The 25,295-nt window shown below is 35.9% G+C and overlaps 1 protein-coding gene across 1 annotated transcript; it reads left to right on the top strand.

Annotated features, from left to right (window-relative positions):
- The first annotated feature begins 13,862 nt into the window (after window positions 1-13,862).
- On the top strand, window positions 13,863-24,878 carry LOC127786773 (3-ketoacyl CoA thiolase 1, peroxisomal-like). The gene is made up of 12 exons (XM_052314422.1): window positions 13,863-14,135; window positions 14,220-14,316; window positions 22,163-22,270; window positions 22,342-22,409; window positions 22,557-22,670; window positions 22,762-22,839; window positions 22,916-23,045; window positions 23,143-23,239; window positions 23,897-24,020; window positions 24,099-24,207; window positions 24,342-24,425; window positions 24,518-24,878. The coding sequence occupies exons 1-12, from the start codon at window positions 13,863-13,865 to the stop codon at window positions 24,625-24,627; spliced, it is 1,392 nt and encodes a 463-aa protein (XP_052170382.1). The 3' UTR covers window positions 24,628-24,878.
- The last annotated feature ends 417 nt before the right edge of the window (window positions 24,879-25,295 follow it).

Here is a 25,295-nt window from a genome sequence, read left to right as displayed (position 1 = left end):
TTCCGTGTTCGTTGTGTGTGTGGGTAGGCCCGTGTTCGCTTGCAAGAAGAAAAATGATTCTTTTTGCTTTGTTCTCGGCTTTTGAAGTAGTGGATGAGAGTCTTGTACACCTGGTCAACGTTGCCAGTCATCTCCATGGTCAAAAGTTTGATATCTCTGACTGTCATCAATGATGCAAGGGGTAAAGCAAGTATGAAATCATGGACTTGGATGCTTCATTTTTTCATCATCATGATTGGATAAGATCTAGTTTAAAATTTATAATTTGAGATATTTAATTTTTATTTTTTATTGTATTCTTCTAACATTATTTTTTAGTCAAAAATTAAAATTACATGCCAAAAAAAAAAAAACCCCACAATGCCCCATTAATCTTATATTAAATTCTATTATTGTAAATTAATTAAATATAAAATATCAAATATACTCTTAAATGGAGAAAAATGGCATTAATTGAGAAAAATATGTAACCATTACCCCAAACAGGGAGCCAGAAATTTTCAAAAGCTCAAAAATGCTTAGGAAAGTGTTACCCTGGATGGATTCAAACAGTAAAATTATGAAGATTTTTCATAATATTTGTATTTATATATATATTTTTTAGATTATTGTCTTTGTGCGGTTCTCCATCCCTCGTGCCTTCAATTTTGACAGAAAAGATAACTCATAGATGCACATTACATAAGACAAGAAATCAAATTCACGATCTACTAATACGAATTCTAACTTATCGTGCCCAACCACTTGACCTATGACTTAAAAATTATATATATATATATATATATATATTCTTAATATTAGGTAGACTAAACATATATATATATATATTAGTAATTTAGATCTTTTCTTGTATTTATTATTTTTTATTTTAATTGTGAAGTTTGAGGTATGCCTTATCTTTTAAGCTGTAGATACTCATTGGTTTATTTCCAATTAAATTCTTATTTACATAAAAAAAAATCAACTTTTGAAATTAGAAGAGCAAATATAGTGTTTAAAAATTCAATGAAAAACCATATTTATTGAAAAAATAAGAAAGTTAAAAAAAGTGTTTGAAAATTCAATCAAAAATAAAAAAAGGAAAATTCAATCAAGTTTTTGGAAATGAATTTATTTCTATGATTCAAAGATAAATTAGAAACTAATTTATTTTTTGATTAAAAAACAATTAAATTTCAGTTAAATTATGCACTGATTGGTTTTTGTATTAACTGGAATTGTTTTTAGATGGTGGCTGCGTTTTAGACGACTAAACTTAATCACAATAATAAATTTACTATTTTTTTTTTGTAACTTTAATCGTGACGAAACATTGAATTGAAGGCAGCTATGTGAACTCAAAGTATTGATATGTATGCCAAAAAAAGAAAAAAAAAAGCCAGAACTAATAATTGCAGATCAGACAAAAAGCTGCCACTTTATAATCATTTTTTGAAAGATGCTTTGCCAAAAAAACATAAAAGATCCGTACGCGTATTCAACGGACCTCAAACTTCGATAAATATGCTAGTGTAATAATAATTGATCACCCGAGTAAATTATTATATTCGATAATAATTGAGCTAATAATAGTTGAAATCTTGACGCGATTGGGACGTTAGTAAAATGGAATTAAATGTAAGGTTTAAGTTTATAGATTAATTTAATTATAAAACAAAATTAGATTAATACAACTCAAATGAAATGAAATTAAATTGATTATAAAATTAAATTCTAATTTGATCGCGACGAACGAAGTGATATCGTTGCCAGCTGAGATATCAGGCAGCACAAATAATTATTCAATGCTTCAATGTTAGGCTGCCTAAATAATATAAGGACTCGTTACTTGAGTTTAAGGAATCGTTAAAGTTAATGATTACATTTTTTTTTTCTCTCAAATCATCAATTGGCATCACTTTCCTCAAGACAAATTTGATAATTTAATTTTTAATTAATTTATAATAATAGAATTATTAAAATCATTTAGCATATTGTAATCATGTTTTTTTTTAATATATAAACTTAACTTTTTTAATTAAGAACATGATATCAAAGAGTTCTGATTTAATTATCCATAATATTTGATAATGGTGTTTGAGACTGACCACCATGTGCCACTTTGATGAATGGATTTCAGAAGTGGAAACTTTGAATTTGGCTATGTCGAGCCTTAGGAATACAACTTGCAAGATAACGGAGTGACAAGGTTAGGATCCCCTGGGGTAAATTACGACCCTCAAATCAGTAGAGTAAATGCGGATAGTAAGAAATGTAAGAGCTAGAGACTTGACATACCTAGTGAGGACCCATTCTTTTTATAGATAGGCTTGTAGTAAGGTACTTGAGATAAAACTCGAGATGAGCGAGCACGGCTCCTGGGGACCCCGATCAAGCTGAAACAGGTCTCGTGGTCTGGTCCGAATTTTTTTGACTCCACTCCGAATTGCTCTGCAAACATTGCCACTTGTCCTTTAACTAGTTGTATGGGATTGTTCCCCACTCCGCATTGTGGACTTGCCACGTGTCAGTTTCTCGGACGATCCACGTGGCTAGCGAGACTATTAGCACGCATATTTTTGTAATTTAGGTAATGCCAAATCACTTGCCCCTCACTCCTTAAGTTGAGTTGAAAATCGTGTTGGGTGGAGGAGTAGTCTAATTTCTAAAGTTATTTGAGTGTAGACTTTTCCCGAGTTGCGCAGGAGTATTTTTAAGTATGAGATTAATGTTTAACAGAGTCATTTATTACCTTGAAATTATAAGGGGTGATTGGTTAAAGGGCTTGGGTCCCTCTATATAAACACAAAGCCCTACCTCTCAATTATCACTTCACTTGACAGTTAAGCTCCCAACTTCTAAGGTTAGTCTTTCTCTTCCTTCTTTTTTTTTTTTTTACTTCTTCATTTGTTTTTTTTTTTCTCTCTATATATATATTTTTTTTCTAAGCCCTTTCAGGGCTAAGGTCAGCCATGGCTAAGTGTCGTGCTCGGCCTCGCTAGACCTCGACCCCACCGAGGTCGGAGCTCGGTCGCCTGGGGCAGGGGTCGAGCTCAACCATGGCCGATCTCCCTTGGGGCTTCTGCCCCGCTACTGCCCCCATTTCATTCATTTTTTTAATTTAATACATATATATTTTGAAACTTTGGCTTGATCGGCCTGTTTCTTGTTGCTTTAGTCACAAGCGTGGTTGAGAGTTCCCAAGCTAGGTCGCGTTTTGCTGAGCTTCTTTTTAGCCCGTGCCTAGTTCTGGTTTTCCTTTCATGACTTCTATCCTCTTTCTCGTGGTCAGTTCTTCCCTCTTGGTTATCTTATTCATTTTAGCATGTCCTCTTCTTCTTCTTCTTCCTCGAGCTTAGAAACTTTGAGTACCAGCATTCTTAGTGAGGAATTGAGTCTAGAATCATCCAGTCCTTTTCACGGCCCCATTCGTAGGCCCAAAAAGCTTAGGAGGCCCAAAGGAGTTTCTCCTCATATTTCCTTGGAGTCCTGTCTGAGTAATGATTTAAACTTAGAGAACTTGCCTAAGGATTTGACTATCGACCACTCCACTATAACCGAGAAAGAGTTAATTTCCCTCATTAAGAAATACCACCTTATTCTTGATGATTATTGGTATAAAGAACCCAGAGATTTAAATGCCCACCAGGCCCCCCCCCATGGTTGTATCACCGTGTATGAGCAAGCCTTTGATACCAGCCTTAGGTTTCCCCTCATAGCTCCTGTAATTGAGGTGTTATCTATTGTGAGATTATGTCTTTCTCAATTGACTCCCAATGGCTGGAGCTTCCTTGTTGCTTTCGTTCTCTGTTGCCGAGCTCGAGATATTGAGCTTAATGCTCAACTCTTTTTTAAAATGTTTAAGGTGATCTCTGTTAGCAAAACTGAAGCTTGGTTTGCTTTCCCTCCCCTCAATCAACGTCAATTCATAGTTGATAATCCCATCTCAGTAAAACAATGGAAGAGTAGATTTTTCTTTGCTAGTCTGAAGGACAAGGATGTCAGACTTCGGGGTGCCAGTTGAGTGGGCTTTTCAACCCTCAAAGATTTGTAGTCCCAAGGTCTCACATGATGAGCTTCGTAACATTTGAATTTTGAAGGGGTTGAACCCTATTAGCTCTCGGGTATTGATATGTGACTGTACCTTGTACTTGAGGGGTCTGTCCACTCATGCTTGCCCTGAGCCCGATGTTACTTTGGGTAGTCACCTTTTCCACTATTTTCGTACCTATGATTTGTTGTTTTCCTTGCTATTAACATCTTACTTGTGCTTTTGCAACTGAAATGGTGGCACAACCTTCATCTAGGGAAAGAATAAGCGAAGACCCGCAGAGGGTGGGGGTGCCACTGCCCCAAAGAAGGGAAAAGCTACCTTAGACCCCTCCCCAGCTGGGGAGAGGGAGTCTAACCATCTTAGGAGGAAGAAAACTTCCCAACCTCCAAGACAACTCATCCTAGCATCCGATTCTCCCCCATACTGCCCAGACCATGTTCTCAACTGGAGAGTGAAGGAAAACGATCTCAATCGGAATAGCCAGGTAGCAAGACGAATGGTTCACCACTTCGCCACCCCTGCAGACCATCGAGTGCTGACTAAACATTCCTCGGAGGCAGTAGAAGTCGCCTTATGTAAGCATTTAACCCATATAATCCTTTTTTCCTTACTGGCATCTTTTAGGCTTAGCTATGCTGCCCTTACTCACTTTGCTTATTGCAAGTGAACACGCCTGTTTTAGACTTCTCTGAACGCTTTACCCAAGCTTCTAAGAAGACCCTGGAACTAAACATTCAATTGTAAGAGAGGGACGAGATAATGGAGAGTCAGAGGAAGGACTTGGAGGAGTTGATCTCCGAGCGATAGTCTTTGGGCCATCGCATTCAGGAGCTCGAGGAGTAGCTATCTTAGGCGAACTCCCTCCATTGCCAATAGGAACACAAATATGTCGAGCTCACCCAACTTCCTGAGGTGGAGAAGTTCATCCAGCAGAACCTACAGGAGACTTGGAGAAAGGGATTCCATGTCCATGCTACTGAGATTTTACGAGCTCATTCGGATTTGGACATGTCTAATGTTCGATCCATTAAAGAGATTGTGGTCGAGCTGGAAAAGGACTCGGAGATGGCAGATGACGAAGACGCTCCTCTTGATGCTTGAGTTTTTTTTCTCATTTTCTAGTTAGGACTTTTTGTACTTCCTCTAACATCATGTATTAAACTATTTTGTTTTTATATAATGTCATTCTACTTTGATACCTTACTATTTGATTGCGAATATACGAGCTTGGACTAGTTGAATCCTGATCTTTTGTGTAGTTGAAGAGGATTAATCTGGCCTTTGGTTCTCATTTAGTTGACAGATTTAAGGGGACAATCTAGGGCTCATAACCTTAGATTTTAACAATTCCCTCTCATTCTAACCTATCCAAAGTCACCTGAACGGATCTTGGATAGTCGCGACCAAATCTTGAGGAATAAAGTCATCCCGTTGGTAAAGATTCAGTGAAGGAATCACACCGAGGAAGAACCTACATGGGAGCTTGATGATACAATTAGGAAAAAATATCCCTAATTGTTCGAAGAAATGGAAGTAGAATAACGAATCTTTGTGATTTTCTAAGTAGTGTCATCAGAAACTTTGTGAAATAAAGAGATAATTATAAATAGTGTGCTTATTTTTTTTTAAAATGATATAGACTATTCTTGGCATATGTGACCGTTGGTAAAAGCTACAATGGGAAATTCTGGGAAAGATACAGCATGCTTAGTAGGCATTTCTAGTATAATGGTACGGATTTGGATAATTACTAAGAAGATTAGTGATAAATGTATGGTTGAGGTATTAAGAACATTGCTGTTGTTTGCCAAAAATTGGTAATTTGGCTAGGCAAAAGTAAAAATTTTGAGGAAGAAATTCTCTTAAAGGGGAGACAATGTAATACCCAAAACTTATGGGGTACTTTTTAAATGAGAACAAGGAAAGAAATACGAAATTTCAAAGGAATCGATATCAGAATACCCCGAGAAAATGACCAAATTAGCCAGAGGGAATACCCAGGGGCTTAGATACTTAAGGAAATAGGTATGACCCTAACGAACACATCGAGATATGATTTATGACATTAAAATAAATCAGATCAGAAATGGTTTTCAATAAATTAGGCTGAAAAATCGAATTGTAGTAAGAGGCTTCCGAAAAAATAACAGAACCTTTAAAGAAGTCAAATATTACATAAGAAACAACCCTTAAGTGATCTCGGGATGAAACAAGGGGGTTTCGCAATCAAAGCGTAATTTCGAGCCAAAGTGTAATTTTTACAAATTTTCGAGAGAGATCGAAAAGACATTATTTCTAAAATTTCAGAGGTTGAATGAGAATTTTACAACGTGAGGGTCTCAACAAAAATTTTGGAAAACTCAAGAGCCTTGTGGAAAGGGCCAAAATGCATTTTAAAAGTTGAAGGAGGTGAAAGTGTAAATTTTAGAAAAATTGGGCAGCCATGGCTGACCAAGCTTCCAGTCACCCATTCCATCACCGCTTTCAACCATGGGAAATTCAATAAAAAGGACTAGGGGACCTCAGGGCTTGGCGTGGACCGATCCATGGCTAACAAAAAGAAGAGAAACGGCCAAAAACTCGGCCGAAAGTGGCCAAAAGTTGGCCATTGTAATCAAGCTTTGGGGGCTATTTTTTAATGAGTTTGGACTGATCTAGGGCAAGAGAAGACATTAATGACCTTGGATGAAGTGAGATTCGTCGTTTATAGGCTCAATTTTGGGTATAACAGGAGCTCAAAATGGCAAAAATTTTTCAAAGTTGGAGCTTAAAATCGAGCACGTTAGAGGGCAAATCGAGTAACAAGGATAAAGGGCTTTTAATCCCCAAGGGTATTAGAGAATTTCTGAAAATTTTGGAGAGTTTTTGTATAGGTTTGAGGGTGTTTTGAGGGTTATCGAAAAAGGGAGGCAGTAGCTTCGACCGAGACTTCGAGCCATTTTTTCGAGCCATATGAGGTGCCATTGTGATCGACTGAGGATGCAGATCATCAAGAAGCAAAAATTCAGCATTGCCGGTGTACCAGTGCTGGAGAAGACGATCGGCGCATGAAGCTCACGCGTAGCCACTCGCCTTGGTGCGTGCGGGCACCCTATTAGGTAATTCCATAATTTTTTTTTAGTATTTTTATAATTTTATTTTAGGACTTATTATGGAAAAATATTTGAGAAAATATTCAAGTAAGTATTTATTTTGAAATATTAGTGAAGAAAAAATATGGTTTAATATTTATTTGGATAAATATGATGAATAGGGTGCTTTGTGGCTCAAATTGAGTGAGTGTGTGACTTTCGAGGCTTAGCACGCAAATTGAGGCAATAAACGATTTTCGAGGTGGTTTGAATCTTAAGTTAAAAGTGAGTGGTTCTCCCCAAAAGCTTGTATATGATATGATTGGTTATATTATGCGTGATACTTATAAAAGTATTGATCATTTTGTCATAATGTCTCATATACTATTGCATAAAAAATCATAATTTTTATATGGCATGATATTATTGGCATATTGATACTCATGCATGGGAATGGGTTGTTGTCCTAATAGTGTAGCCGTAATTCTCTAAGGACAATTGAGGGAATACGTTAGGATTATCCTGAAAGTAGATTGAGATTCTTCCTAGAGTTCCGTGCTAGGCTAGTGGGCCAAGGAAGTTATACTAAAACATATGTTCATTCATGTTATTACATCATGCATTCATGTAATTGTCATTTTAACTCTCACTTAAAAGTTCATCTTCTATTGTTGGACATATGTCCGTGGAATATTCCACATTTAAGGCGAGACGAGCAACCGAAAGGGCAAATGTGTGGTTGAAGCATGATCGTGATAGAAATTTTTGTGGGCCCTATATAGGGCTAAGTACCAATCATTTTGGTCATTTATGTTATGTGGTTTTAATGGTTATTGTAATAATGTGATGGGCACACGATATGTATGAACTCGTGTGTGTTATGATTTTTTTAGGTTCTGATCTCGTTTCCACTTATGATTATGTATTTCATTTCCTTAGTCTAATTTTGGGAATGTTATTACTATATGGATGTGTTGAGGATTTTAGCTTAATTTATGTATATAAAAAAAAAATCCTAACATATAAAATCAATACCCTAAAGAGGCTGGGGTGTTACATTCAACCTCCAGCAGCACGTGTGGTGCGTGACGCGCATGAAGGCCACGCTCAAATTTTTAGGTGACGCATGCACGGCGTGTTTGGGATCCGTTCGACTTGCTAAAAGTACCACTGTGCTCATCTTGGCACGAGGAGTCTGTTGGTATGATCAAAATACCAATTGAACATGTTCTAAAAATTCAAGTTTGAAAAATAAAGGGTTTGTTCTTCAATTTCCTTCTCCAGCACTCAAACCTGGTGATCTGATACCACTTTTTAGGTATCCAGAGATCATAAACAATGAATGAAGAAATAAAATTTGAAAGAAAAATGAATCTATTTCACCAGAATAAATTATACAAAGAAATTACACAAAAACTCTCTATTACAAAAACTCCATCACTCTTAACTTCTTGGGATCCTTGTTGATCCTCTAAAACTTAGGATGCCCTTATACAAAAAGGAAAAAGGGTATTTACAGAATCTACAAGGCAAGCAAATCAAAAAGCTTAGGCAAATTTGCCCAACTTGCCCGATAGTGTCAAACTTGCCTAACTTCTCGATATTGTCAAATTTGGCTAACAAGACAAAAAACACCTAACAATGGTGGCTGAGCAGATTTGCCCAACTTGCCCGATAGTGTCAAACTTGCCTTAACTTCTTGATATTGTCAAATTTGGCTAACAAGACAAAAAATACCTAACAATGGTGGCTGACATTTTTCCATGTCTACCACATTAGAAAATAAAAAGAACACAGGTAGTGCCGAAATGATTCTCTTTGATTTACTTCAGAAAAAAGAACACAAGACCATGTGAAGTGTCCGCCACTTTAGAAAAAGAAAAGGAAAAGGAACAAAAACAGCGCCCCAACAAGAAAAAATGATGTTTGATTTTTACATGTGCTTTTTTCAGGGTTGTGTGATCATTCATGCACTTTGTTTGTACTTTCAGTACTGTGTGATTATTCACACTTTATTTGTGGTTTCGACGACGTGTGATCATTTATTTTTGACACTATGTGATCATTCACACTAATAAAAAACGAAATTACAATAAAACACAGTAGAGTTGACAGAGTTGACGCGGGATCTTCTCTATTGAGATAATTCTCTCAGTTTAATTAATAACCATGTTTGCACAGGGGATGGTCGGGATTCCATTAGAGACGTGATAATTAATTAATAATATTAGTTAGAAAATACAGATTAATTTTTTATTTAAAAAATATATTTTTGACATAATTACATCCTTGCATGATTGGATCCCCACATACCTTCCTTTCTGCATGGAATGGAAGCTGCTTATTTTATTTATTGACTAATCGCGAGATGACACAGTCCCGAATTTGTAATTCTATTATTTTTTTAATTTTAATAATTATATTTAAATTAATTAGTTTGAATATAATTTTATCTAACATGTAAAATCAATTTAAAGGAAGTGTCCCCATGTTAACTTAGTAGGTATTATGTAATAATAATATTTACAAAACTTACATATATACATAAGTAAAATATATATATATATAACTTATAAAAAGAAAAAAAATAAAAAGAAAAAATTAAACCGATTGTTACTAAATCAACACATTGGATAAAATTATATAAATGTTATTATTATATGACACACGACGTCCCAAATCAACATATGTTGGATAAAATTATTCCCAATTGAAGCAATTTAGACTTAATTGACAAAATTAAAAGAATTAAATAAAATTATAAATTTATAAAAAGGAATGAATTATTTTCATGATTAGCCCTTTATTTATTTATTTATTTTTTCTTTAAGCCAACAATGGATTCTTTCACATATATATTTATATTATGAGATTTTTTATTTATTTTTGTAAGATAAAAAAAACTAAAAATAGTATTTAACAAATTTTAGTAATTAGTTCACATAAACCAATCAAACAAAAATATATAATTGAGGATGGAATTGGAAAACTCTTTTTTATTTGTATTTTTTTGGTTAAATATTTAAAAGGCATTAACAAATCACATGCTTGTATTTCGATGACTAAGAGTCTTCAATTGGTCCTCATCAACTTAAATTGAATTAGAGCAGATCAAGAATGATGTTTTTAAAAATTTTAAATAAAAAAATTGAATATTAATAACTAACTTTTAAATAATAATTAATTTTAAAGATGATTTTATTTGTCAGGGCCTGCTTTTGGATATGCCTGCTAAAATAGGAACATCCGAAAGAAGATCCTCAAATGGGATACAAAAATAAACATAACCAAAAACTTCATATAATAAATGGGCTCACTTCTAATAGGAGCGATAATCATTCTTACAACATTTCTTAAGGCTTTAAAAGCCATACACTTCTCAAAATAAACAAAGGGCACCAATAACATACAAAAAGAAATAATCTTTGACACCAGCTCTCTACACAAATTCCAAAATCTTTAGGTAGGGGGAAATCTTTGTATATGTCTAAAATCAACTTCGAGCCCCATTAGACTCTCATTCTACTACAGATTTGCCCTTACCTGAAATGACAAAAGCAAACAAATGAGCCATAAGGTTCAACAAGCATATAACAAGCAAAGAGGAATAGTGAAAATGTTGATATAAGAAGACATACATACTATAAGAGTCAATGAAAGAACCACTACCCGTATATATAAAGATCATTAAAATCATGCCTTCTTAATTAAACCATGCTTCAATATATATATATATATATATATCATACTTTTTTTTCTTACATCAAATGACACATTTTACTATGGAAGATAACATTCACACACTTAGACCATAGCATAATGCCCATTTTTCAACATAGCTTAGTACAAAAATATATAATACACACATACAAAAATGCGGACACACTGTTGTTGTGGACACACCGTGTAACGACCTGTTTAATGGGTCTTAGATGATATTTACATTGTGGTGTAGAGCATTTCATGTGGGCCTTAATTGTTAGTTGCAATTCAATAAATAATAATGTTTTTGGTTAAAATTTTCTTGAAAATAAATTATTGTGAGTGGGTAAAATAAGGCATAAATGGTGATATATTAAGTGGGCTTGGGCCAAGTGTTTAAGGCCAATGAGAGTGGTGGATTTAGAGAAATCCCATGGGCCTAAAATGAATTGGGCTTTTGAATGGGCTTGGGCCATGAGTAAAAGTGGGCCTTGGCATAAATTATATATATGTGTGTGTTATATTGTGTGTGTAAAATGGGTGATCAAAGAAAAATGGGTAAGAAAATATTAATGAAGTAAAAGACCAAAATGGGTAGGATAAAGTAAGTATTGTGTGTGTGAGTGTAAGGGGCAAATGAGGCAAAGTGGTTGGGTTAGGTGGCTGGCGGGAGGGCTTACCATGCCCTCTTGCTCTTTCTTCAATTCATCTTCTCATTCTCTCTCTCATTTTCTTAGTGCTCTCAGCAACCTCTCACTTCTTCTCTTTCTTTTTCATCATCATCATCATCATCTTCTTCTTCTTCATTCATTCTTCTCTTCTCTTGGTGGAGAATAAAGCTTGAAGTTGGGGGTCTTCACCATCTTCTTGGTCTCTCCATCTAAAGGCAAGCATCTATCTTCTCTTTTTCTATCTTTTAATTCAATATTATGTCCTCATGTGTAACTAAGTTGATATTTTCAAATCTCCAAGTGGTGTTTTTAAAGCTTGAGTTGAGTGGGTTGTTTCCAACTTTTTCTAAAAATATGGGTTTCCTTTAAGAGGTCATGAAGTCTTGTTTTTGGTCTCTATGGGGCTTGTTCTTCCCCATCTTTCATTCATGGAATGGCAACTTGGGGGTTAGGGGATTAGCCATGGGTGGTTTTGAGTGTTTTGTATTCATTTTGTGTATTTTGGGTTGCACTGAGTCGACTTGTTGGTGGGTTAAGTCAACTCAGTCGAACCTGGTTTTTTTGGGCCTATTTTTCTTTTTTTTTTTTCCAAGTTGACTCGTCCAGGAGGTCAAGTTGACTCGGCCTAAGTCGACTCGATTTCAGGCAAGTCGATTCGGTCGCGACTTGACTACACTGTGTATGATTCGTTATTTCGACCATAACTTTTGATGTAGAATTCAGAATTGCGATCTGTTTAAAGTGTCATAAATTAGAATTTAAGGACTTCGATTTGATATATAATATCATATACTTTGGATATGGTTTGAGTCATTTAAAGCTTTCCTAAATCTATATTAACCATAACAATCATGTTTAGGGAAGTTGTTAAGTAATGTTTTTGGTTGGCATATCTACAGAAATCTCTTCTTTTGTGTGATGCATTGCTATTATTATCTTTGTGCCTCTTATTATTATTTTGGCGAGACAGCTAAGTTCCGCAAGTGTGAGACGAGATATCCCATTGAGCGCTTGACGTGGGTGAGATGGCCATAAGCCCGGTAAGTAATACCCTTGCCACTATAGGTAGCTGATGAGTTTTGATATATATGTATTCACATAGTCTCATGGTTGTGGAGGCCTAAAGGGCCAGAGTGGCGCATATATTTCTATCATTATATAATATTGCATGAGCATGGGTTGATGGCTTCTTGCTATGAGTCATGTATCGAAAAAGAGTGTTATGCCATTATGCGAATATCACTCTATGAATTAAATGTGTGCATTGTTGTTAAGTGAAGAAAAACCAATTTTTGAGGTATTATTAATAAGGAAGGCATGATCAAAAGATTTATTTTTAAATGTTGAGTAGAAGTCTTCCATTGACTCTTATCTTACACATGCCTTCGGGGATCCATCGATCTTATTCCCTTTGCTATATTTATGCTTTCTGAGCCTTGTGGCTTACTTGTTTGCTTGTTGTCATTTTAGGTAAGGGAAAATCTATAGCAGAAGGGAAGTCTAGTAGGGCTTGAAGTTGATTTTAGATGTGTACAGAAATCTCTCTCGACCTAAAGATTTTGGGATTTGTATGGAGGGCCGGTGTCGAAGGTCAATCATTTTTGTATGTTAATGGCACTCTTTGTTTATTTTTGAAAAGTGTATGGCTTTTAAAGCCTTGAGAAACTTTGTATGAATGATCATTACTCCTAGGAGTGAGCCCATTTATAATATGAAGCTTTTGGGTTTTATTGGTTTTTGTATTTCATTTTGAAAGGACCTTCTTTCAGATGTCCTATGCTAATGGGAATATCTGGAAGCGGGCCTTGACACACTGCCTTTGTGGAATATCCCCATTTCTTTCTTCTTTCTTTGCAGACACACCAACCTTTTTTTTAACATTTCTTTATTTGTGAACTAATCGGTTTTTTTTTTTTTTTTTTTTCATGGTATGTGTTGGGCCAAAGAAATTGGGGGCAAGAAATTGAGCAAGTTGAGCAAAGAACGCGGGCTCGCGGCATAGTGTATCATGCCGCGAGCCCGACCGCTTAAGCTCGCGGCATAAATCCAAGTGTGCCGCGAGCCCAACCTCCTACATAGTCGCAAGCCCCAAGCTTGCGGCGGTGTGCGTCTCCCGAAAAGCCAAGAGCCCCACTCGGCAAGTGCCACGTGTCGATACCAACCACCCTTGAAAATCGCGCCCTATAAATATCCAGCTAGAAGACAATGAAGGGGACTTCCGACTTTGGTAAAATCCAGACATCTTGAACACACTTTGACGATTCTCTTTTTGGTAAGCAATTTCATTAGAGTTTGGGACTGACTTTGGCATCGGAGGGTCTTCGCGGGGAAGATTCCCGCGAGCCTTCTAACCCATTTTTTCAGCATTAATAGGGTCGAAGCCTTATGGCAGAGCTAGGGGCGAACCTTGTGGTGAAGCTTGTGGTGGAGCCTTGTGGCAAACCTCGTGGCGGAAGCTTGTGGCGAAGCCTTGTGGCAGAGCTAGGGGCGAACCTTGTGGCGAAGCTTGTGGCGGAGCCTTGTGGCAAACCTTGTGGCGGAGCCTTGTGGAGAATCTTGTGGCGAAGCTTGTGGCGGAGCCTTGTGGCAAGCTTGTGGCGGAAGCTTGTGGCGAAGCCTCGTGGCAGAGCTTGTGGCGGAAGCTTGTGGCGAAACCTTGTGGCAGAACTAGTGGCGAACCTTGTGGCGGAAGCTTGTGGCGAAGCCTTGTGGCAGAACTAGTGGCGAATCTTGTGGCGGAAGCTTGTGGCGGAGCCTTGTGGCGGAGCCTTGTGGCGGAAGCTTATGGCGGAGCTAGTTGCGAGGCTAGTGGCAAAGCCCTGTGGCGAGCATCCAAGCGGCAATTTCCCTTAAGGCGACATCTCTTACGACAATCCAACTTCACTCGACACCAAACTTGAGTGGACCCCACATCATAAATTTTAATTGTTGTATTTTGACAACAACAGTATGCCTTGGTGATATCCATTTACTTTCTTCCAAACAAAATAATAGGTGTGTTAAGGTAATATATATATATATATATATATGCATACACATTCAAGCATCTTCACAACTTCATAATAACATGCCTACACTCACCCACTAAGATTTTAGACCACATCACATCATAATCGTACATATGACTTCATTCACATCTATTTATGCCTTGTTCAGGAATTTAACATGCCATTACAATATTCAAGACATGTTGACAAGACACTAATAAGGTTAAATGTTATCCAAATTTTTTCCATAATATATCAAATCAAAGCTTGTTGAGTTAGAGTTATAAAAAAAAAATGAATCTCAATTTGGACTTCTACATTAAAAGTTATGGCCAAAAGAATGCAGCATGCATAGTGTTGTCAAGAGCTCCGCCAAGTTAACTTGAGGGGAATTTAAGTCGACATGCCATAAACTAAGTTAACTTAGGCCAAGTCGACTTGACTTCCTGGATGAGTCGACTTGGCTGAGAACAGGCAAAAGTGACCATAAGAACTGGGCTCAATCGAGTTGACTTAACCCACAACAAGTCGACTCAACGTAACCTGAAATGCATGAAATAGACACAAATCACCCAAGATCACCCATGGCTAAACCCTTAACCACTAAGTTGTCATTCCTTGAAGAAAAGATGGGGAAAACAAGCTTCACAGAGACCAAATACAAGACTCAATGAAGCCATTGAAGGAGACCTACAAATTTTAGGAAAACATGAAAAATTACTCATCTAACTCAAACTCTCAAAAACACTATTAAAGGTATAGAAAACCAAAACTTAGACAAATCATAAGGATATAACTTGCTTCAAAGGATGGGAGAGATGAAGATAGATGTTTGCATTTTTGATAAAAAAATCAAAGAGAAAAAGAAGCACTCCAAGAGCTCCAAATCTTTATACTTTGAGAGCTTGAATCTACCACACTTAATGGAAGAAGAAGAGAAGAATATGAAGAAAAAGAACGAAACTGTCGAAAGAGAGCAGGAATGGAAGAGAAAGAGATGTATAGGAGAGAATGGGTGATCTCCTGAAAAGTTTGTTTAGATTCATCAGAATAAGTTATTCTGATTCTTCCTATCGCTCGATGCGAGATGCTACAAAAATAAATATAATTTTTAAAATAAAAAATAATTTATTTATAATATAATAAAAAATATAACAAACAGCATCCTCGAAGATGCTGTCCAAGACCGCGACGAACGAAGTGATCTGGTTGCCAGCTGGGATGTCAGGCTGCAGAAACAATTGTTCAATGCTTCAATGTTAGGCACGTGACATAGATGCTTCATTTTTTCATCATTATGCTTTATTAAATTTCTTTAAAATTTAAGATATTTTATTTTTATTTCTGATTGAAAATGTTTTTAACATTATTTTTTAGACAAAACTTAAATTTACATGCCCAAAAAAAAAAAACCACAATGCACCATTAATCTTATGTTAAATTTTATTAATATAAATTAATTAAACATAAAATATCTACTCTTAAGTGGAGAAAGATGGCATTAATTGGTAAATTGAGAGCGAAAACCAGAGAAAAAGTAAAAAAATATGTAACAACTAACCTAAATAGGAAACAAAAAAGTTTCAAAAGCTCAAATAAGGCTTAGGGAAGTATTTTTGAGATCTTTTTGTTTTTGAAACATTAAAAAAATAAAACATTTTTAAGTCATTTTTTATAATTCTGAAAATATTTTGGGACTTCTATAATTCTGAAAACGTAAAATAGATGTTAATACATGCCTTGATAATCTACCAAATTATTTTGAGTTGACCCTACCAATGTCTATATTGTTAATGAAACCTCAATACTATCCAAGCAACTGGATTGATCAATGCAATGAACTTACAATTCTTCTTAGACTCCCCAATAATTGGCAATCCATTTGTTTATTCCTTTTCCTCATCCATTACAATTCATTTGTTTATTTCTTTACCTCATATAGTATTTGTTAAAATAAATTAGATAAGATTATATCAAAATAATATTAGAATATTTTTTCAACTAATATATAAAATGATCAATATAAGATTGAAAAGTATTTAAAATTTTTTATCAAACTATTTGTTAAATTTTTTAAAATGCATTAAAGGATTCAACCATCATTTTTTCTTATCTATAAGGACCAATATATACTTATAATGAAGGGGAGGGAGATAAATACATCTGAAAAAATTAAAATAAGAAGTTATGTAACTTTTTTTTAATAATCACTAGATAAATTTAACAAATATATTAAAAATAATAAAAATTTAAAATATTTTTTATCTTATTTTTTTGATTTATATATTAGTTAAGAAATACTACCTAATAAAACAATGAGACAATTGTTAGGACTTTTAAAGTGCTATGATCCTAATATGACCCAAAAGATTGAAATATTCTCGATTAGGAGAAGGGCTAAGCTGAAATTATAAATATAATAAGGTCCATTCCTTACACTTTCTCTTTTTCCAACTTCATTTCAATTACAATTTTACCAACTTTTCTTCATTCTTCTTGAATCTTCACCAATTAAAACGATTTTGAGAATATTTTAGATAATTTTAACTTTCATTTTATAAATTAAAAAAATATGTGTTTATTTCAATTATCACAACACTCTACGTCAATTCTAATATTAGTAGTGGAAAATTCGAGTTTAGTTAATTCACATGAATCAACCAAACAAAAATATATAATTGAGAACATAATTAGAACATAATTATAATTGAAAGGCATTAACAACTCATGGGTATATATTTCGTTGTTAACTGAAGTGTTCAATCAGTGCTGATCAACCCTAAATTGAATTAGAATAGATTAGAAATGAAATTTTTAAGAATTTTAAATCAAAGATAAGATCAATAACTAACTTTTAACTAACTTTAAAAATGATTTTATTATTGTACTAAAACTGTTTTTATATAAAATTTTGTATAACAAATTAAAATTTAAACAATTATTATTCAACGACACCTTAAGTTTCACGAAAATGAAAAAGAAAATGGATACAATGTCAAATTAAAATGAGAAAATAATAATTTTTTTTAAAAAAGTAAGAAATAAAAACGTGAAGAAAATGCATAAATAAAAAAATATTAGAGAATTTTTATAAATATTATGTTTAATATAAAAATATATAAGAAATAATTTTTCAATATAAAAATAAACAATCCAAAACATTTTTGTAAATATAATTTTTAATATTTAAAATTTTTAAAAATTTTGACTTAGAGACGAGAAATGTAAGCACCCCGGATATCTACAATCACTCGGACTACCCGAACGGGAGCACCTACGGAAGAGAAAAAGAATGAAACACAAGACCAAAACTACCCTGGCATACATACACAAAAGTTAGAATAACGGAAGTGAAGCTAAACACATGCATGCACTACAGGTACCCCGCTAGCCCAGCGGTCACATGATAAATAAATAAACATAGACTCCTGTGCCGACATATACGAGACTCGAGAAAAGATCTGGTACAGTACAAAATAATAGAGTAAACCCTACTCAAACATCAGAGTTGATAAGGATTGGCGAGATTGCTTGTACACCATACCGACTCTACCGCTAGAAGATGACTCCTTGCGATGGCCCACGCTGCCACTACCTGGAATGATGGAAAGCAAAGTGAGTCGAGAGACTCAGCAAGCATAAGGAAAGAAAGGCTGAAGGTTGAACATATCCAGAAAACTCTCCCCAGAATAAACCCCCATGTACACACAAGCCATGAGACACTACAACACAATAGTATAGCATAATAAAAGCACATACCGGTCATTAGGGCCCACACAAGACACACGACACCCAAGTCTCATACCAATCTGTCGCTGCCCTGGACGGTATCAAATACCTCCAGCAAATCTGTGTGCGCCATCCCAGGTCGGTACTTCCTTCACTCGTCCTTGTCGGTACTCCTGACACCCAAGCCATAGGCTCCCTTGGAACAGTACTCCCGTCCGAGAACTAATAACTACCGGTAATCATGTAATGCACATAATAATGCAATGGCGTAGTGAGCATCAACGTGATACACCGGTGCCCATACATCCAGGCATCAAGCTATGCTCCGCCCACATAGTAAACCACACACGATGCATATGCTCGTGCCAGATGCAACCTAACCAAACTAGAATGTCCGTGTCCAAGCATACTCAATAAATGAATACCCCAACATGCAACCCGCACCCATGTGCATATCAAATCATGAATAGTAATATAATAAATCTAAATGTGCAGTAAATCACATACTGGTAGAGCTAGTTAGCAGTGCCCGGCACCGATCAACGGCCAGTGACTATGAGTGTCCACCCGACGATTCACTTCAGGGCCGTACAATAGTCTAACCCAACGTCACCAACAACAGACCCCTGCCCTACTCCTCGATAGCTCTCACCGAACCATAAATATATCCGAGAAAAACTGTAAATAAACCCGATAAAATCGTAAATAGACCCGCACGTCTAGGAACCTAGTTCCCAGATTGGTTCAGCATCATTCCCAAAAGGAGTGGGGGCGATACAAACCCCCGTACGCACTCAACGAATAAAACTCTAGAAGTCTCGGATTTATTTAGATTAAAACAAATGAATAATAATTCAACAAATAAGGCTAGGCACCGAATTAGAGTAAGGGAAATGATAAAATACGAGAAACTACGAAGTTTCTCACGGGAATTAAAGAACACGAGGAGAGGGTTAGGAGCTTGCCTTTACACGACCGTTTCTTACTTTTCTTGCACTCCCGCTGCGAAGTAAAACGTTTCCTAGCAATTAATAAAATTATGACTTACATTAATTAAATCTAACCATGTAATATAAATAATTTGACCGTCTATAATCTCACATAGGCGCACCGCAAATAAAATCTCAATAAATCTCATATTTATTTTAAATTAAATTACGACAATAAAATCATTAATTTATATAATTAATACGCGAAACCGAAATGAATTGAGGGAAGACGAGGGGTTCCCCCAATGGAAAGAGATCACAAGGGTAGAGGAGAACTTGCTTGAATTTAGCTATTTACAGCATTTTCACGCTTGAACACCACCAAATTAATACACGCTGCAAAATAGAATAACTCTTAAAATTAATAAAATTGGACCCAAAATTAAATTTCAACTGTACAGATTAATTAACACACATTTCTCTAAGTACCTGGCTAATTAAAACCCAATTAAACCTTGATTAAACGCTTAATTTCTCCCAAAATTCCCTCTTTATGTGCCTTTTTCTTCTCTATTTTTCTTTCTCTGCTCCCTGCCTCCTTGGCCGAATGCTGCTAAAATCGGGCTTTAAAAAGCCAAAAGAGAAAGGCCACCAGCGGTTGCCGCGTGGCAGTGCTGGCACACCCACTGCCTTGCCCAAAACGATGCCGTTTTGGGCAAGGTTTTGGCTGAAAATCAGCCAAAATTCCCCCAAGCTGGCTAGATCTCGAACCCGCGTCTCCTCGCTGGCACTCCTTGCGCCCGACCACCCTGCTACAGCTGCTCCTTTAACATATAAATGCACTCAATTATATTTAAAGTGATTTGCAATCACTTCCGCAAATCACGTTTTAGTACCCCTAATTTCCTTTAATAGCACATACGCCCGATTTTCTATTTCCTTCTTATTTCACTTACACTCGGACATTTCCAAAATTCCACCAATTTAATTTATTCTCCTATTTCATAAATACTCCCAATTAAATTAATTAAACCTAAATTTCCTATTTCCTCAAAATTACATAATTAAATATTTTTCTTAATTCACCAAATACCCAAATAAATTAATATTTCCTTTTAACCCACACATATTCAATAATTACCACAAATACATTAATTAATAATTATCAACCAAATAATTTAATTAATTAACTTTAATTCCTTATTTTCCTCAAACCACATAAATAAATACCTCCTCTTAAATTCTCAAATATTCAATAATGTTCTCAAACACTGGTTTGAATAATTATTATTTATTTTCAAATTTTGGGATATTATAAGAAAATTTTTGACTCTAACTTGATTAAGGACGAAATTTTTAATGTTTTTATTTTTTTAATATTACAAAAGACTTGAAATATTTTTAAAATTATAGAAACAATTTACAAATATTTTTTTTAATATTTTAAAAGTGGAAACGTTTCAAAATCGCCAAATTAACGGTGCTTTGAAACATTTTCGTGCATTATAGATGCCACTAATAAATGTTCCTTTAAAAACTTTAAACTTTTTTTTTCACATTTGAGACACTAACCAACCGTTTAGTATTTATATATATTGGGGCTGAGGTTGAGGCCCCAATTCTCAAACAATTAGAATTGTTGCTTAGAGCAAAATGAGGGGAAAAAAATGCAAAAGTGTTCGAAAAATGTTATTTGGACACTCAATTATAATAATTTTAGTTATATTTTTATAATAATATATTATATTTTTATATTATGTTAATATAAAAATATAATAGATTAATACACAAGTGTTATTAAAAGTATAACAACTAAATGTTTAAAAATGAATTCTATGTATAATTCATTAAAAATGAATCCAAATTGGCAAAATTCACTCATTCCAGACAAAACATTAAGGTATTATAACCAATTTGCTTCTGGAGCTAAGTAGAATAATTTAATTGATTCTTTGTCTATAACTTACTAATTCAACTCTCTAACAAAGTTTAAAAATAAAATCTCACTCTCCTACAAACAATTATTTCAAAGTATCTATAATGGGGATTGGATACATGATAGAGTTACACCACTTGATGCTTCCTCATAAGACCTCACCACTAGAAAATTCTATTACACCCAACAAACACTAGGAACCTTTCCACACTTGTTCCATTTTGAAAAGTACACTACCAAATTGAATGGTGGGTTGTAGTAACCACGCCATCTGCAAAGCGATCATTTGGTGCTGTTGTGGGATGCCCTAAATTTTTTTTTTAAGTCCCAAAAGCATCTTCAAAGTATTTGTCTCCCCCGAAGAGTCTTCGAGATGGAAGCCTCCCGGACCCCGATGGGTCCCCCGAGAGCGGCCTTAGTGTCATCTTTGCTCAAGTCCAAGGACACTTGATTTGCAAAGCAAAACGTGGTGGTTTCAAGGATACCTTTCCGGATGATCTTCTGTTCTGAAGGTTAGTTAGATGCATATAAGAAGTTTGGCTCGAAATTGGTTGGCAGTGGATAGGGAATGAGAATTCATATGCTAGGATTGAGTTGAGCTAAAAGATGAACTCTTCATTTTTCTTTACCTTATTTTATTTCATTTAAGCTTTGCGTTTTCTTAAGGCTCATTGAAAAGATAAAAAAGAATCAGATAAAAGAGCCATTTCATGGTTATATGCACTTATCGGATCCGTATTTCTAGGTTCTTATTTGATCCTTGTGCACTATAGGCAGTGATAGAGAAAACAAATTTGAACCCTACGGAGCGTATTTAACAACGTTTGCGTTTGATGATAAAGTAAATCAGTGTTCGCTATAGCACTTTCCCCTTTTTTCCCTCTCTGAGTGTATGATAATGTTTCGGATCATGCTACATGTACATCATTTTTGTACATCTTGGGCTACACAAGGGATATTATGACCAAAATACCCTGCGCCTCTCCATGAGCCTCACGCGCCTCTATGCGCCTCATGAGGAGTTTTTTGTCATAATACCCCATTTTGTAGCCCAAGGTGTACAAAATGGGTGTACCAATAGCATTTTCCTAATGTTTCACACAGAAACTGTACCCATCAGAACAGTCAATAGGCAATGCTTATCTGGCCACCAAGCAGTTGCTGATGATGTTGCTGTCTCCATAAACGCAGGACTTTATGATATAGGGAAGGGTGAATCTTGAAACTATACCCACTCCGAATGGATCCACTGCCTTTCATTTTAACATCTGTCCTCAATGCAGGTATTGCTGCTGGAGTGGAATTTATGACAGTAGACCAGATTAGCAGGCCTCACAAAGTTAACCCACGCGTACGTGTGTGGTCTGTTCATAAAGTTTTCATATTTGAGTGGCTTTCAAGGATATGGCCATTGATGCACATACTGGGATTAACGCTTTTGATTTATACTATTTGTTGTTGCGTGGTTTCTAAGATTTATTATTAATGGTATTAACAGGCGCAGAGCTTTCGTCAAGCCCGAGATTGTCGTCTTCCCATGGGAATTACTTCCGAAAATGTTGCAGAATACCATGGTGTTACGAGGCAAGAGCAACAGCAAGACCAGGCTGCTGTGAGTCCTTGAGATCTGTGTGTGTGAATTTATATTGTAGAACAGAGTTATGGAGTAAAAAATGCTGTGTCTTTTGGATTAATATCAATAGGTTGAATCCCACAAGCGCGCCGCTGCAGCAACCGCATCTGGAAAATTCAAAGATGAAATTGTTCCAGTTTCTACAAAGGTGATTACTGTTGAATTCACTTCTGTTAATAAAATCTCTTGCCTTCACATTTCTAACTGATGAATAATTTTCAAAGATTGTCGATCCTAAAACTGGGAAGGAGAAGCCTGTTACCATTTCCGTGGATGAGGGAATTCGACCAAACACAAATATAGCAGATCTGGAAAAGTTGATGCCTGCGTTCAAGAAGGATGGATTACTTAGTTGTGGGCTTCTGAAATGATTTACTTTGAATTCCAGGAATTCTTTGGATGCTGTAAAATCGGCAACTTTACCTGAATTTACTGCTGCTTTATTTTCTAGGGAACGCCAGCCAGGTGAGTGATGGTGCCGGAGCAGTCCTACTCATGAAGAGAAGTGTCGCCATGCAGAAGGGACTTCCAATTCTTGGTGTGCTTAGGTACATTATTACCCTTGGAGTTTTGTTCCAAATGTGCAAAACTCCAACATTCCAATATCACTGACTTTATACAATACCGTGTGAGCTTATTATCAATTTTGTTCCATTTGGACGTATGTGTTCAGCAGTTTGCTAACTTATTTACTTAGTTTGGTAACTGACGAGTGTGAAAATGGAAGCAGAGAGGAAAAGAGTGGGCAACCTCATAGCATACTGATCTTCTTTTCTACCGACTGGTTTGACTACAAAGTAAGAACAACATGCTAACACAACTCATGGCTCCATATGCTTTCTGGGCTTTAGTTTGAGAAAAAATTTATCTTTACATATATCAAGACCTCTTTGGGATCTTCCATCATCGGATTTAGTTACCTATTTAACCATATCTTTTCTAACATGCCCTTCATAACAGACCATCCGCAAATTGCACCAGAGAACTTTAATTTTGGCTTCTTTCCTGTTGGGTTTATGAAAATTCTTAGTTTATATGATCATGGATTTCCGAGACTGTCAAGTTCAGATTATTTGAGAGGTCCATAATATGAAGTAATTACCAATTTTAAGTTCTAATTTCTTGATCAAGACGACAATTAAATGTAAGTAATATGTTTAAGTGTGTTCCCTGCCAGTTTGAAGTGCAATTATGTTGGCATGCAGGTGTTTTGCCGTTGCTGGGGTGGATCCTGCCGTCATGGGCATCGGCCCGGCCGTAGCGATTCCAGCTGCAGTGAAATCTGCTGGCCTTGAGCTCAATGACATTGACCTGTTTGAAATAAACGAGGTGATGGATCATGAAAACCCTAACTCCCCAAGCACTAGGACAACTTGCAGAGTGAGATTCTCATGTTCTTTTGTGCAGGCATTTGCATCCCAGTTTGTTTATTGCTGCAAGAAGCTGGCGCTTGACACTGAAAAAGTAAATGTCAATGGAGGTGCAATAGCTCTTGGGCATCCTTTGGGCGCTACAGGTAATTACCACAACAATTTGTTTCACAAAGCTGGTGGACTGAAAAACTAAAAAATTGCACGAACTGAGTATGTATATGACCATGTACTAAATGATCCTTTGTAAATTGATAAATGCTTGCCTTTTTTCCTTCAGGCGCCCGCTGTGTTGCAACCCTGTTGAACGAGATGAAACGTCGTGGCAAGGGCTGTCGATATGGTGTGATTTCTATGTGCATAGGTATGTTGTAGCCTGCTCTTGGTCCTCGTCAGAATGCTAGTTCATTGAGGTGGTTAGCTTATGGCTACATCTACTTGCATGCATTGCTGCAGGCTCGGGCATGGGAGCTGCTGCTGTATTTCAAAGAGGTGACTCTGTTGATGACTTCTGCAACGCTCGAGTTGTCAGAGACAACAATCTGTTGTCAAAGGATGCCCATTAGACTCATAAGATGGCATCGAGATTTTTCATTCAAAGTTCCCGAGTGATCTGAAAGGTGGAACAGAATAGAATCGACTTAAATATAACTGTAGCAGTAAGCATATATCATATTTATCGTTCTACAGTGGCTTAAATACAAGTAGTCTTCGCTTTTCTCTTTGGACTTTGGAGTAGAATCAACTCATCAACCACATCCAATTCCATTGTGCAATCTATTCCTGAAAGCGATGAGCTATTAAATAAAGACCGTCATGTTTGATGAGCTCTAACCAGTTGATTTTCATTTCAGCTCTTGATCCCTGATATGTTTTCCAAGAAATGTTACTTCGGTTGTACCCTTGCAATACGGGTTTCCACACATATATGCTCCTGATCCACACAATTTGCTGCACAGACCAAAGGTACTGGTCTCACACATCTTTATACAACAATTGGAACTTTGGTATTCGCTCTGGTGGCAAGGGGCAAGTCACTATCAGCTTTCCTTTCATGGCCCCTCTATATATAGCCTGCAAGTAGAAAGAAAAGGAAATTCAGTCATCTATGTGCCAAAGCCAACAAGCTAGGCAGTAGTAGTCAACCATCAAGTGTAATCCAATCCCAATATTGGCACCATCAAAATCCTTATTCCACAACTAAAAATCCACAATAAGTTTCACAATTTGTTTG

The sequence above is a fragment of the Diospyros lotus genome, chromosome 12, assembly GCF_014633365.1.
Source record: "Diospyros lotus cultivar Yz01 chromosome 12, ASM1463336v1, whole genome shotgun sequence".
NCBI lineage: Eukaryota > Viridiplantae > Streptophyta > Magnoliopsida > Ericales > Ebenaceae > Diospyros > Diospyros lotus.
The sequence above is the reverse complement of the archived record's forward strand: the minus strand, read 5'-3'. Positions and strand labels throughout refer to the sequence as shown.

Bases quoted from the DNA above. Each gene is read 5' to 3' on its own strand.
- LOC127786773 (XM_052314422.1), top strand. From the start codon at position 13,863: ATGGCAGAGCTAGGGGCGAACCTTGTGGTGAAGCTTGTGGTGGAGCCT. The intron at 22,271-22,341 runs GTGAATCTTGAA...TCCTCAATGCAG, and splicing joins ACTTTATGATATAGGGAAGG to GTATTGCTGCTGGAGTGGAA. The intron at 22,671-22,761 runs GTGAGTCCTTGA...TAATATCAATAG, and splicing joins AACAGCAAGACCAGGCTGCT to GTTGAATCCCACAAGCGCGC.